The 12,191-nt window shown below is 42.9% G+C and overlaps 1 protein-coding gene across 3 annotated transcripts in view; it reads left to right on the top strand.

Moving 5' to 3' along the window:
- shtn1 (shootin 1) overlaps window positions 1-11,835 on the top strand; it is a 43,756-nt gene extending 31,921 nt beyond the window's left edge. For 2 of the 3 annotated variants that reach the window (XM_011484069.3, XM_011484070.3), the window contains exons 10-16: window positions 744-897; window positions 1,309-1,429; window positions 1,685-1,767; window positions 4,238-4,341; window positions 9,823-9,873; window positions 10,161-10,287; window positions 11,137-11,835. In XM_011484069.3, the coding sequence (XP_011482371.1) occupies window positions 744-897; window positions 1,309-1,429; window positions 1,685-1,767; window positions 4,238-4,341; window positions 9,823-9,873; window positions 10,161-10,277 (630 nt within the window). In that variant the 3' untranslated portion in view covers window positions 10,278-10,287; window positions 11,137-11,835. Of the gene's footprint in view, window positions 1-743; window positions 898-1,308; window positions 1,430-1,684; window positions 1,768-4,237; window positions 4,342-9,263; window positions 9,333-9,822; window positions 9,874-10,160; window positions 10,288-11,136 lie in introns of those variants that run through there. The other variant, XR_002874798.1, reaches the window with a different exon arrangement.
- The last annotated feature ends 356 nt before the right edge of the window (window positions 11,836-12,191 follow it).

The raw sequence follows: 12,191 nt of genomic DNA, 5'->3' as shown, positions 1-12,191 counted from the left end.
GACAAAACGTGCAGCCATTGAACATGTGTTGAAAGTTAAACCAGGTCAAAATGGTAAATGGCGTATACTTATATAGCGCTTTCTACCTTCTTACGAAGGCCCAAAGCGCTTTACAGTCACAGTCCCATTCACCCATGCACACACACATTCACACACTGATGGCGGCCCTGCTGCCGAACACTGCCACCAACCTCCCACCAGAGGCAAGGTGGGGTTCAGTGTCTTGCCCAAGGACACTTCGACACATGGGCGTGCAAGGCGGGAATCGAACCTGCAATCTTACGATCATGGGTCGACCGCATCAACTGTTTAAAGGTTGATCATGAAGGAGAAATCAATAATTGCGGTTTGTGCCCGGCTGGAATTCTATGACACCAAGTCTTTCGTATATCTGAATAGAGGTGTGAAAGAAAAGGCCTGGAGCAAGATTTACGAAATGTGCACCACTTTGACGTTTCACACCAAGACTCTTCCAACTGCAGGTGGCAGACATGCGCTAGCTAGTAAAACAGTAGAAAAAGAAGAAGAAGCGTCCCCCTGTTTGTCAAGTGTGAACGCCATGAGCTAAAGAATCGGTGGGTTCTTAAATATATAAATATATTCATCTAAGGTCCTTGGTGAATTAATGGAGCGGACTGAGCTCAGTCAGAACCAGTCATCTGCTTTAGGTGTTGGTCAATAACAGAGATTACTCACATCCTTCTATAGAGACAATAACTACTTCCTCTGTTCTCCATCCTCAGATGAAGCAGATGGAGGAAAAGTTGAAAGGCTGTGAGGTCCAGAGGGAGCTGACAGCACTGAGGCTCAAACTGGAGCTCCTGGAGGAGGAGAAGAAGGAGCACACCGTTAGATGCTCCAAGGCTGAACAGGAAGTCAAGGATCTACGTTTCACTGGTGAGTTTCATGCTCAAGTTCACAGCTGCTCGTCCTGCGCTTTTCTGAAATAAATATCTGTTCTTCTCTTCTGAGATTTGGAAAAGCCTTTTCTCTGGACGGCAACTCTTTGTTGTCAGCCATGAGTCAGACACCTCGAACGCCAATTATTTTCAAAATAACGGTGGCGGCATGAAATCTAGAAGATTCTGCAGATGTCTCCCCATCATGTGGTGGCAGTTGTATTTGGGATCGTAGAATAAGCCAGACCCAGAACGTATTAGAACAGTTTGTCTTTGTAAGCTTAACCCTCTGCTGCTCGTGGTGGTGCACGTACAGAGAACTGAATGTGGTGATGCTGATCTCTTTCGTCCTTTTTCTGTCCTCTGTGTTTCTGCCTCCTAACTCTATTTACCTGAATTTGTTGGCCAGTTGAGGAGCTTCAAAAGAAGCTGCAAGCTGCCGTCAACCCACCTCCCACACCGGCATCAGCTCCACCCCCACCCCCACCCCCACCCCCACCTGCCACATCTTCAGCATCCAACCCTCTCAGGTTGGTTCGTTTTGCTTCTCCTCTCAGAACTTTTTGCTTTTTTTATTTTTGTTTTTTGTACAAAGATTGACTTATAAACTTCTTTTTGTGTTGTGCCATAAGACAAGCTCCATTGGTAATTGACACTTTATAAATGAATAAAAGTGTTTGTCTAAGCCTTGTCAAAAGGTCACTGATCCAGATTGGATGTAATCCTGATTCATTAGTGAAAGCAGCAAGAACCGAAGCTAAACCTGATTGTGTTTTTGTCCACAGTGCTTTGTTGTCCCTCATTCGAAGGAAAAAAGACAATGAGAGTGACATCCCACTGTTGGACCAAAACACCACCAAGACACCAGGTACACCAGATGGAGCGATGTTGGGATTGAGGGAGCATGCAGATCAAACAAGGACAGATGCTTGAAGTCTACCACCCATACGTTTTTTTCCTTCAATTTTCCAAAAAGAAAGAATGAAAGCAGAGAGAATAGTGTCCCTTTGTCAAACTCTTCTGTTAGCGTTTGATGGAACACCGCACACTCATTGTTAGCAGAGAATCTCATCCCCCAGTGGTGTGTGTCAGAACAGGATTGCTCAAGTAAACTGAACTTTAACATTAGTAAAATCACCTGAATTATTGTCAAAAAATTATACAACAGAAAGGGGATTCACTTTTTTTTATGCGAGCAGAAAAAGCTGAGACTGAAGGAGAAAAGACGTTTATGCCTCTTTAGTGAAACAATTTAGTGGTCTGCTTTCTACAAACAAAACATCATCAACACTTCATGCTCTCTAAGCATATGAAATAGACTTTTTAATCCTTTAAGTCAGAACAGGCCTCTACAAATGTGGGCTTATACCATGGTCCAGGCGAACGCTGCATTCTGATTGGCCGTAGGGTGTCCATTAAAAAGTGATAATGGACACCTAAAAAAAGAATTTCCGGTCACATACCTATATCAGAAGTCAGAGCTCTGTCTCCCCTTCTGGTCATCAACCTTAACCTGAATGAATATTTACTATTATTGAATATTTATTTCATATCTGATGCTCCATTGATTTCTGAAAATGGCCGCCTTGTCGGGCGTGGTTTTCTGATTGACAGGTGGGTGGTATACAGTAAGAGACAACTAATGGATGATGGGGTGATGTCAGAGTTTATCTGGTCTTTGGGACCAACGAGGAGCAACAGAGTGACAACACCTAGAATGAACAATTCCTGCTGTTCTGTAATGAGCTAAAGTACATCTGATTGTCATGGAGATATCAAGCCATTAGGAAAAGGTTATAAGATACAAGGAGGACTTGGAGGAACAAAATGGTGAAACATTATAACATTTAACTATAAAATGTGGTTTAATACTTGTCTGTTTTAACCAAAAAAAACATAAATCAGTTTCTGTTCCTCAGTTTTCTTTAGATGTTTGTCTGCATCTAAAATTTTAGTTTTTACATTTTTTCGTGTAAAAAAGAAGCCCTGCAAAAGTTTATAACCTATAACCTGAACATTTGCAAGCAATGTGCTCATTTTTCTGTTCTTTTTTTCATCGTGTTCTGCTCTTCTGCTTGCTTTTTTTATTCCCTTTAACTTCAACTTGTTTTCCATTCTAACCTTTTTGAAGTTTATATTATGTGAACTTTTTCCTTTAAAAATTAAAGCTTCGTAGTGGACAACTGCTGCCGATGGGCGATAATGATGCTAGATGTTCACATCAAGCAATGGAAGACAGAATGTAAATTCTTTAATTTCAATCAAACAAAGGGAAGCCTTGACTTGTTCCAACAGGTAGGATGTCCCCGTTGACTGAACAGGTCTCACTGCAGCCTCATTTTGTTAGTGATTGAATTGGGCACTACGCACATAGTATGTGCTTTAATAACATGCAGGAATGAATGGTTGCCACCCAAGGATCTTCTTATTAGATGCCAAAATAATAGCTTCTTTTTAAGCATCAAAGGAAATATTTGACCCTTACTCCAGCAATAAAGCGCTTTTTGTCAGACATTTTAAAGAATTCATTGTGGCAAACATGCCATTGTGCAAGCCCTTGAATGTTCTCTGTCGGAAAATTAAATATTCACATTTCTCGGTGAATAAGCAGCATTATTGCTGGATTATGTTTTTGTTCACATCATTCTCAAACTCTCCTTGAAAGACCTTTGGATGAAAAACTGATGAATGGTGTGTGGCTCTTTACATAAAAGGAGTCATTCCTGAACCATTTTGAGAGCTTTGCATGTTAGAAAAAAAGTCTGAACTTTTTCCAGCAAAATTACTGCCCATAGCAGTAATTATTAGCTGTTCTCTGACTAAGGCCAAAAGTAGCAGTAATGAGAAGAGCAAAGCCTAGTGACGTCTAACAAAACCTTCATTAATCAATCATAATGCCTAATTTGTTAAAGATATACTTCTAGTTAGATGAAGACATTTAAAGAACTACTGTTCGTTTCACACACACTAAAGAAGAATTCTTTTACTAGCTGAAGTCTCCTTCTCCAACTCCTGTTTGAGGACGGAGATGCGCCTCAGCTCTGTGTGTCAAGATCAGGGTTTAAGTTGAATGAATCTGACTAATTTTAATCCGTCAAAAGACTTTTCAAAGGAGTCAAAAGAAGTGCACCACCATCACTGCTGTGCTAAGTACGCCTGTGCTGTTCGGTACTTTTTCCAAAGGTCATTATATAGCAAACATGAAAAAACAAAAAGTTTGAAGACATAAAACCGACTATACAGAAGCACACTAAGTCCTGCAGAAGAATAAAGGACTGAAAACCTGTTTGTTGAGCTTTCTAAAATGTAATCTTTGCTCTTGTTGATGTCATTTTTAGAAGTGGACATCAGGCAGCAGGCAGTGGATGAAATGATGCAAAGGATAAAAAAAGGAGTTCAACTTCGACCTGTCCGCCAATCACCTTGCAGAGCCAGGAGACAGGTACTTGTATAAATGTTTTAATCCATGGGGTGTCTTGATATGATTTTAGTCAAAAATGTAGTTTGTACTGCAAAACGTTTGCATAAACTTTTAGTTTTATAATTGGTTGAATGTGAGGACAGCTCAGACTAGTCACCAGGGCAGGCCAGGTGAAGGAACCAGCATCTACCTGGTCTGTTTGGGGGAAACTTTCTCCTATTTCTATAAGTTTCACCACCACAAACAGCATGTCATGACACACATGCATGCATGTCACTGTTGATATAAAATGGCACGTTGTAAAGCTAAAGGTTTATATATTTTACAGATCTCAGCTTATTCCACCTTATCTTTTCATTTATCTTCTCTACTTCACCTGTGGGCAAACCAAGAATAAATAAGACTGCCAGGTCATTTCAAACTGCGGCGAACTCAAAAAGCCTCCCGATGTGCAACAAAGACTTAGATCAAATGTAATAATTCCTTTGGGTGACTCTTTCAGGGAAATCCAATTTCTAGAATCTTGAAAACAGACGGCAAAGTTAAAAAGAAAAAAACAGAACAGATACATATAAAACTACTTGGAACTCTTCTCCTTTGGAAAGTTTGATGACACATAAGAGTGACTTAGTCTGTACTCATCCTGAGCAGAAGCAGCCTTTTGCAGTAAAGGCTCCTCTAGTTGCTGATGATGGTGTGCATGGAGTGACTGTCTTGGTCCAGAACGTCCAGGTTTAATGTCCCCCTCCCTGCCACTGTCATCAGAGAGTCCAGGTTCACGCTGACTAAAGAGCAGCCTTCATGATTGGCGTGTCCAGCCTTGATGTGTCCTTCTGCAACACAATGTCAGAGTGTCAAAACTGCAACATGTACCCATACTTGTATATCTCTGTGTCAATTTGCTTCACAGCCTCTCCAATTTCCTTTTGATAGACAAACAAACGCAGATGTACAAAGTTCAGTGCTCTTCACTCCTGGTTTTTTTAGAGCTGTGATTATTTTCTGGTTGTCCCGCCCTGTTTGTCATGCGCATCTTGCTGTTCTGTGTAGTTAAGCTAATGTGCAGGAGTCTGCCCTTGGTTTTATGTTGCTTAGCAACAGAAATGTAAGTCTCAGTTTCAAACGTATTTGTATTGATGGAGCTAAATAGCTGATTAAATAAACAAAAAGAGTTGTCATTTATTACTGCCTAATAAACAGCATTTGTAGAAGCACTGCAAAAGAACACCACTAAAGGAGAGCATGGCTATGATGAAGCTGTATGTCATCAGCTTGTAGATGAAACTCACCTTCTACAAACCACCAAACCAGTTTACTAAGCAAGAACCAGTCCTTACAGGAACTCCACGAAGTCCTCGCTCAGCTCTGAAGTCCTGTCTAAGTTATTTCAGCCACAGTGATGGATGGATGGATGGATGGATGGATGGATGGATGGATGGATGGATGGATGGATGGATGGATGGATGGATGGATGGATGGATGGATGCATGGATGGATGGATGGATGGATGGATGGATGGATCACCAACTCAACTACTGTCTCCTTTACAGAAAGTATATTTTTCCTTTGTTAACATTTTATCCAACTTAGACTTCCAAGCCTAGATCGACGACACGTATCTGTATTTAGTGTTCTCTGTGGCTTTCGATCAACTTTACCATTTACTACATTAGCCTCTGTTGACATCATCCTGTAGTAGAGCTGCTTCACAACAACAGTTACGCCACAGGATTTATTATATTGAAGCAGCATAGAGCAACAAGTTGCTGGAAGGTTATAATCATTACAGCCAGGTTTAGATGCAACACAAGTCTATAAGGGCGGGGCCTGTCCACACACACACTCAAATGTTATAAACATACCTGTTGGCTCCAAAAATGTTCACATGTCAACATGTACACAATACAAACAATGTTCACACACGCATACCTATTCATTCAAACCAACTAGTATGAAATATTTCATTCAATCACGCAAAGTATTTGTGCAAAGGTGAGCTAACAGCTGTGCTCAAGTGAGTGTTTATGTTCTTCTAAAATGGATAATGGGATGTAAAAAGGAGGGAAAGTACCCAACGATCCCCACAGCAAGACCCCCACCGTAGCAGCAGCGGGAGCCAGAACCCCCCAACACCCGCACGAAGCAGATAGAGAACAACCGCCCCCCGGGTGATCACATCCGCCACCCAGGCCATGGCCAGCAGGACCGCCACGGGGGCCAACCGCCGCACCAAGAGGGCCCAACGTGGGGTCCCGCCCCAGAGGAGCGCCCACAGCCCCAGACGAGCACCCCACCACTCAGGAGTTCTGGGCATCCTCCTGCCCCAACAACAGGGACGAGCCACCCCGCACTCCAGGCAGCCACCCACCCGGCCTACGGTGGGTCCAGGAAGGTTGTAAACATGGCCCGACCAGGCTCGCCCACAGTTGGAAATTTGGCGAGGCCCAGCGCTCAGGGGCAAGGACCAGAACCCCCACCACAGGGACACGGACACCCCCAGGCTCAGATGTGATGGGATCCCCGGCTCCTGGTCTTGCCAGAGAACTCAGGGATTCCTCTCCCTGCGTGGAGAGAGGGCTGCCGGGCTCAGGGAACATGCCAAGGACCTGGTACCCCCTACCAGGGATGGGGTAGGGGACAGATGGTCCGAGGTTCCACCTTCCTTGTGAAATGCATGTGTGTGTGTTTGTGAGGGTGTGTGTGCATGTATGTGTGTTTGTGTTGGAGTGTATATTTTGAGGGGTAAAAGGTGTGTGTTCTAAGGGGGTGCAGTTAAAATTGGCTGGTAGGGCACTGAAAGGGCATCTCCTGATTACTCACAGTGATGTCCAAGCAGCCTCCCCACCAAGGGGCCGTAAATGACTAAGGTGCAGTTAAAATTTAGCGGGTAGTGCGCTAAAAGGACATCTGCTGCTTGCTAGCGGTGATGTCCACACCCCCCCCCCCCACCACCACCACCACCAAGAGTCCTACATGTCTAAGGTGCAATTGGAACCGGGGGGCTATTCCATACGGCAGCCATGGGAGGGGGACCACTGCCAAGTAGCTCCTCCCCCCAAGGCGCATCACAGGCCAAACCCTTCCCCCCCATCACCCTAACAAAAGATTATATGAGGAAGAGGGTAACTCGGGGACAGCTGGTAGACTGTCCCCCGGTGGTCAGACAGCCGGCCCCCAACATAGGGCCCAGGTCTCCTCAGCCCAGGGGTCCCATACCCCGAAACTCCGACCCCCCAGGCCCCACACCACCCACCCCACAGAGAAAGAGAGAAACCAGAAAGCGCCGCCCCCCCCTGGAGCAAGTCCAGGCACCGCCCCTTGGAGAGCTCTGGTCAATTAAGTTCATATTGACAAAATTGAGGTGACCCAAGGTTAAAAAAAAATGATGTTAATTGCATCTTCAGAAACGTCAGATCACAGCCCCTCACAACCCCAGCCTAAGGCTACGTTCACACTGCAGGGCTTAATGCTCAATTCCGATTTTTTTGAAAAATTCCGATTTTTTTTCTTGCAAGGCCGTTTACATTTCCAATTAAATGTAAACTTTTGTGATCTCCTGTGTGAACGTGAAATGACCCAGAAGTGACCGGCATGCGCAGAAGAGTACTCAACAGTGAATGATGTCACTCGTTGTTTGCAGAAGTAGCTAACGTTGACAATGGATGTCAACAGTGTTGTCAACAGCGGAGCTCTTTTTGCATTATTACATTTATTTTCACAAAGGAGCCAGCTTAATTACAATCTTCTCATTTTAAGAAGGCATCGGAGCCGAGATCGTCTGTACCCACTGTTGTGGAATGGGGATGTGTATGTGCTCGGGCTGCACCCGTGTGTGTCTAAAAGATAGGAGAGAGCGTGCAGCGCAGTAGGGAATGAGGGTGGCAGTGTGGGCACGCATTCCTGTTCTGTGTTAAGGAGGAAGGAGGACGGTAATAAAAGAAGGCTTCCCCCAGATTAAATGCTATGGACTCTTTATTAACCCGCTCTGGAGAATCTGAGGGTCCGAATGGGGAAGTGAACCCCGGAGGAGGATCAGCCTTCTGTCCCCCGCGCTTCTGACCAATGTCGGAAAGGGAAAAAGTAATCGCGGGGAAGGTTCAGCACCACGCTCGGCCATTTCGCTGGAAGTTTTATCAAAAACCGCCCGGTTGCAATAAGAGGCCTCAAGTTTGGCCTGAATAGAGCTGTCACCCCAAATATTAATTCAATCGGTGACTTTGCTTCCCTTCCACTGACTGGTCTCAGCAGCATCGTCCACCATGGTTGATGTTTATGTTCTCGTTCCCGCCTACTTCAGAATCATGACTTTTGTAAGCGTATCAATGACGTACGAGTCGGATTCATGTGGCCTGGTCGTTCAGACGGAGGTCGCATTTCAAAAGATCAGATACGTATCAGATTCAGGACCACATACCCAAGTTCAGACTGTCATGAAAAAATCAGACACAGGTCGCATAGGGGCAAGAAAATCAGATTTGGGTCGTTTCAGCCTGCAGTGTGAACGTAGCCTAACATTAGCAGTGCAACAAAAATGGCGAATGGTGAATGTTGGAGCTATGCAGCTGTACAGCTTTGATCCAGACTCCAGCTCAGAGGAGGAAAACAAAGACATTTGTGAATCTATTTGTCTGACATTGGATGATCAGAATGAGGCCAAGCAGGGAGGCTGTTGGCCACCCATCGTATTTTCTATATAACCAATGGAAAATGTTTCTTTCTTTCAAATAAAGAAATACTCAAAAATGCAATTATAAGTTTCATTTTCCTTAAACACAGAATGTCCTCCATCATGAAAAAAAGAATTATTATTATCGGAGTGGGCCTTCAAAGAGAACCATTTAGCCTTTGGATCAGGTGAACATCAAGTCTTCATCTGTGGAACGGTCATACTGGCTGTGATTAAACATCTATCCTGCTGCTTTGTCCGGTTATTGTTTTGTTAGCTGCAGGAAAGGTCCACCACCCCTGTCACACGTGGATAAAGATGTAGAATCCAGAGTTAACTTTAAGAGGTAAATGTTGTGTGTATGTTTTGTGAAACTTTTTACCAACACAGTTGTACTCCTGGTAGTCTGATGCTTACGGTATTTTTAGTGTACTCTTTTCAGCAGGAACACTGGTGTACTTTTGAATCCATCAGTGTGTGAGATTATCTAAGAGCTTCTTATGTTGATAAAACATAACATGTGGTCAAGACGTCTTTTAGTCTGCGTGTTCCTCCGCCCTAACAGCTCTGCTAAATTAGATAGCATTAGGGCCTGCTCTGCAGCGTAATTACAAATAATGAGAATGGAAAAATTGACTTGATGCAGAATGATTGTGTGTTAACATATTTGCCTCTTGTGGAAAGCATACATCCTCGTGCTTGACTACAATACCACTTCTTTGTGGGGAGAGGGGCAGTTTATCCCTTAAGTGCTGATTGAGGGAAAATAAGTATAATGTGTCATATTGCTGTTTATTTACCAAACCCATTTTCTCCTTCTATTTTGCTCTTATCAGATGGAGAAGCTGCCCTCTAATTCTGCCATTCAGGAACTTAAAGGAATCATGGTAATGGGACTTTCAAGCCATGTTTTACTATTTCAACTTTCTCCGTTCTTTCATGTCAACAGACTTTTTGATGTTCTCTGAACACACAAATGGATTTATTCAAATAATGTGATCACTTTGAATGTGAAGTTAGTGAGACTCTGGACTTTTAACATCTGTTTTTAACATATAAAAAGATGGCGGATGAATACGAAGGAAGAGGATGCTCAGTTTTAGTTATGAAGTGAAGAGGAGCGACCTCCTCTGCAGGTGTTTGATATCCTGTCTGTGCTGTTTTGCTCTACCAGGAGAACTTTAGTAAAAGCCCAAACATCCCTGGGCCAAAGCCTGTTCAGTCTTCCTCAAATGATGAAGAAGAATTGTATAAAATCCTGCTAAGAAGACGAGATGCTCTGGAATCCTGACCAAGTGCCAGTAAGTTCCACATTCCTCCCTTTCTGCATGGACATCTGCAGGTTTGTGGTTGTTTCCTATGCGACGTACATACCAGGAACGTGACACGCTGAACACGGGTTGTTGAAGGTGGTTTTGGTATAATATGTTCACACTTGATTGTCAGTACCCAAAACTATTGCATGTAGGTACAGTTAGAAGAGGATTGGTGTGAAATGTCAAAGCGGTACAAATCTAGTGATTCTTGTTCTGGGTTTTTCTTTCACAGCTTTATTCTGATACATGAAAGACTTGTATAATTACAACGGAGCATAAACCATAATTATTCAGTTCTCTGTTATGATCAGTTTTTAAATGCTCTTCTGTTATCAGACACGGTTGTGTTTTTCACATACCTGACATGTTTCGATGGACGTCTTCCGTCTTTGTCAGAGTGAAGAAAACGGAAGACGTCTGTCGAAACATGTCAGGTATGTGAAAAACACAACTGTGACTGACAACAGAAGAACCAAGACGTTCTTAACACAAGACACAATGAACTTCATTGAAGTAGTTTGCAAACGGTTGGCACTTCCATGAATTAAATAGGACGCAATCTGAATTCCTGATTGGTTAAAGTTCATCTGGTTTGTCTTTCATCACGCATCTAAGGCCACGCGGTCATAGCAAGTTGTGTAGCTACTCATGAATATGAGAGTTTCGAACCCGGAAGCCCAAAATGCGCATTTACACAAATGTCCGTACTGCTGATATGAACGTAGCTTTACAGAGAAACCCATACTGAGAATGTTGTCTTCTTAGCAGCAGAACAGATATTTCTATACCTACCAGAACCTTCTGAGATACTAACCTGAAACTGTCATTTTGCAGATCTACACCTCCGGCGTAGCAGATGTCCTCCGGCTGGAAGTAATTTTCCAACAATCTAGAAATCCTTTCATACTTTTATTCCAGTTATATATCCGTGGGTTAGGAATAATTTGTAATATAATTTCAGAAAAATTAGTAAAAAGAGATTTTAATGCTTGTGGATATGAAGGGAAACCAAGGCCTCCACGCTGATCATCCGATGATGGAGACTTATTGGCTATTCTTTTTATTTAGATTGTTACTAACTTCCTGAAAATTGAAGTTTATTCTAAATGTTTTAATCAAGAGTTCTTACGATACCAAATTAAGAAATGAACCAAAATCCAGCAGGTGACATGCCATTCCGACAGCAACAATCCTTCATTTTCTGGGTTCAACACATTCACATTGAACCAGTTTGCTGTCAGAAAATAAAGGAAACATCCAGCCGTGGTATCTGCCTCTCTCTATTTTTTTTCTGCATTTTTTGTTTCTTTCAGTAATTCATAATGCTATGTAATGAAATCACGGACACATAAAGTTTTACTGATATTATTAATAATAATTATGAACTGATTCAAACAAACTCTGCTTGATTTTTTTTTTTCTTTGTGACTGGAAGATTTTTATTATTATTAATGAGCAATAATGCAACAGCAGTGCAGCCTCATCAGGTATCTATACCTGTCAGTCTTTAAATAAAGATACAATTGTGTCATCATTGTGTTGCAGAGCAACTGAGCGGTATTGTCCAGGATGTTTGTGCACATGTTGTAACATTCTCAGATCTTCAGAGGCTCCAGACTCAAAACCACCATTAGGGTTTATTTTTTGCTAACAAATGCAGTTATTGAGTAGATGACTGCCTATGGTTGCATTCCTCACACCAGACTTAAAACCTTAACCAGGAGAGCCAGAGGGATGTTTTAGGTTGCACCTCTGAGGAAAGTGATGTTCTGTTTGCTTGAGGGTTTTTTTATAGTGTGGCCTTTGACAAACAGCGGTGCGCGGTTGGTGCCGACTGCTCAGCCAAAACTATGGTGGCCCTGAAGGGAAAGAACACCAAACAAATCAAC

The sequence above is a fragment of the Oryzias latipes genome, chromosome 15 (genome assembly GCF_002234675.1).
Source record: "Oryzias latipes chromosome 15, ASM223467v1".
NCBI classification, from domain to species: Eukaryota; Metazoa; Chordata; class Actinopteri; order Beloniformes; family Adrianichthyidae; genus Oryzias; species Oryzias latipes.
Note: the sequence above shows the minus strand (reverse complement) of the source record. Positions and strands in the feature narration are given on the sequence as shown.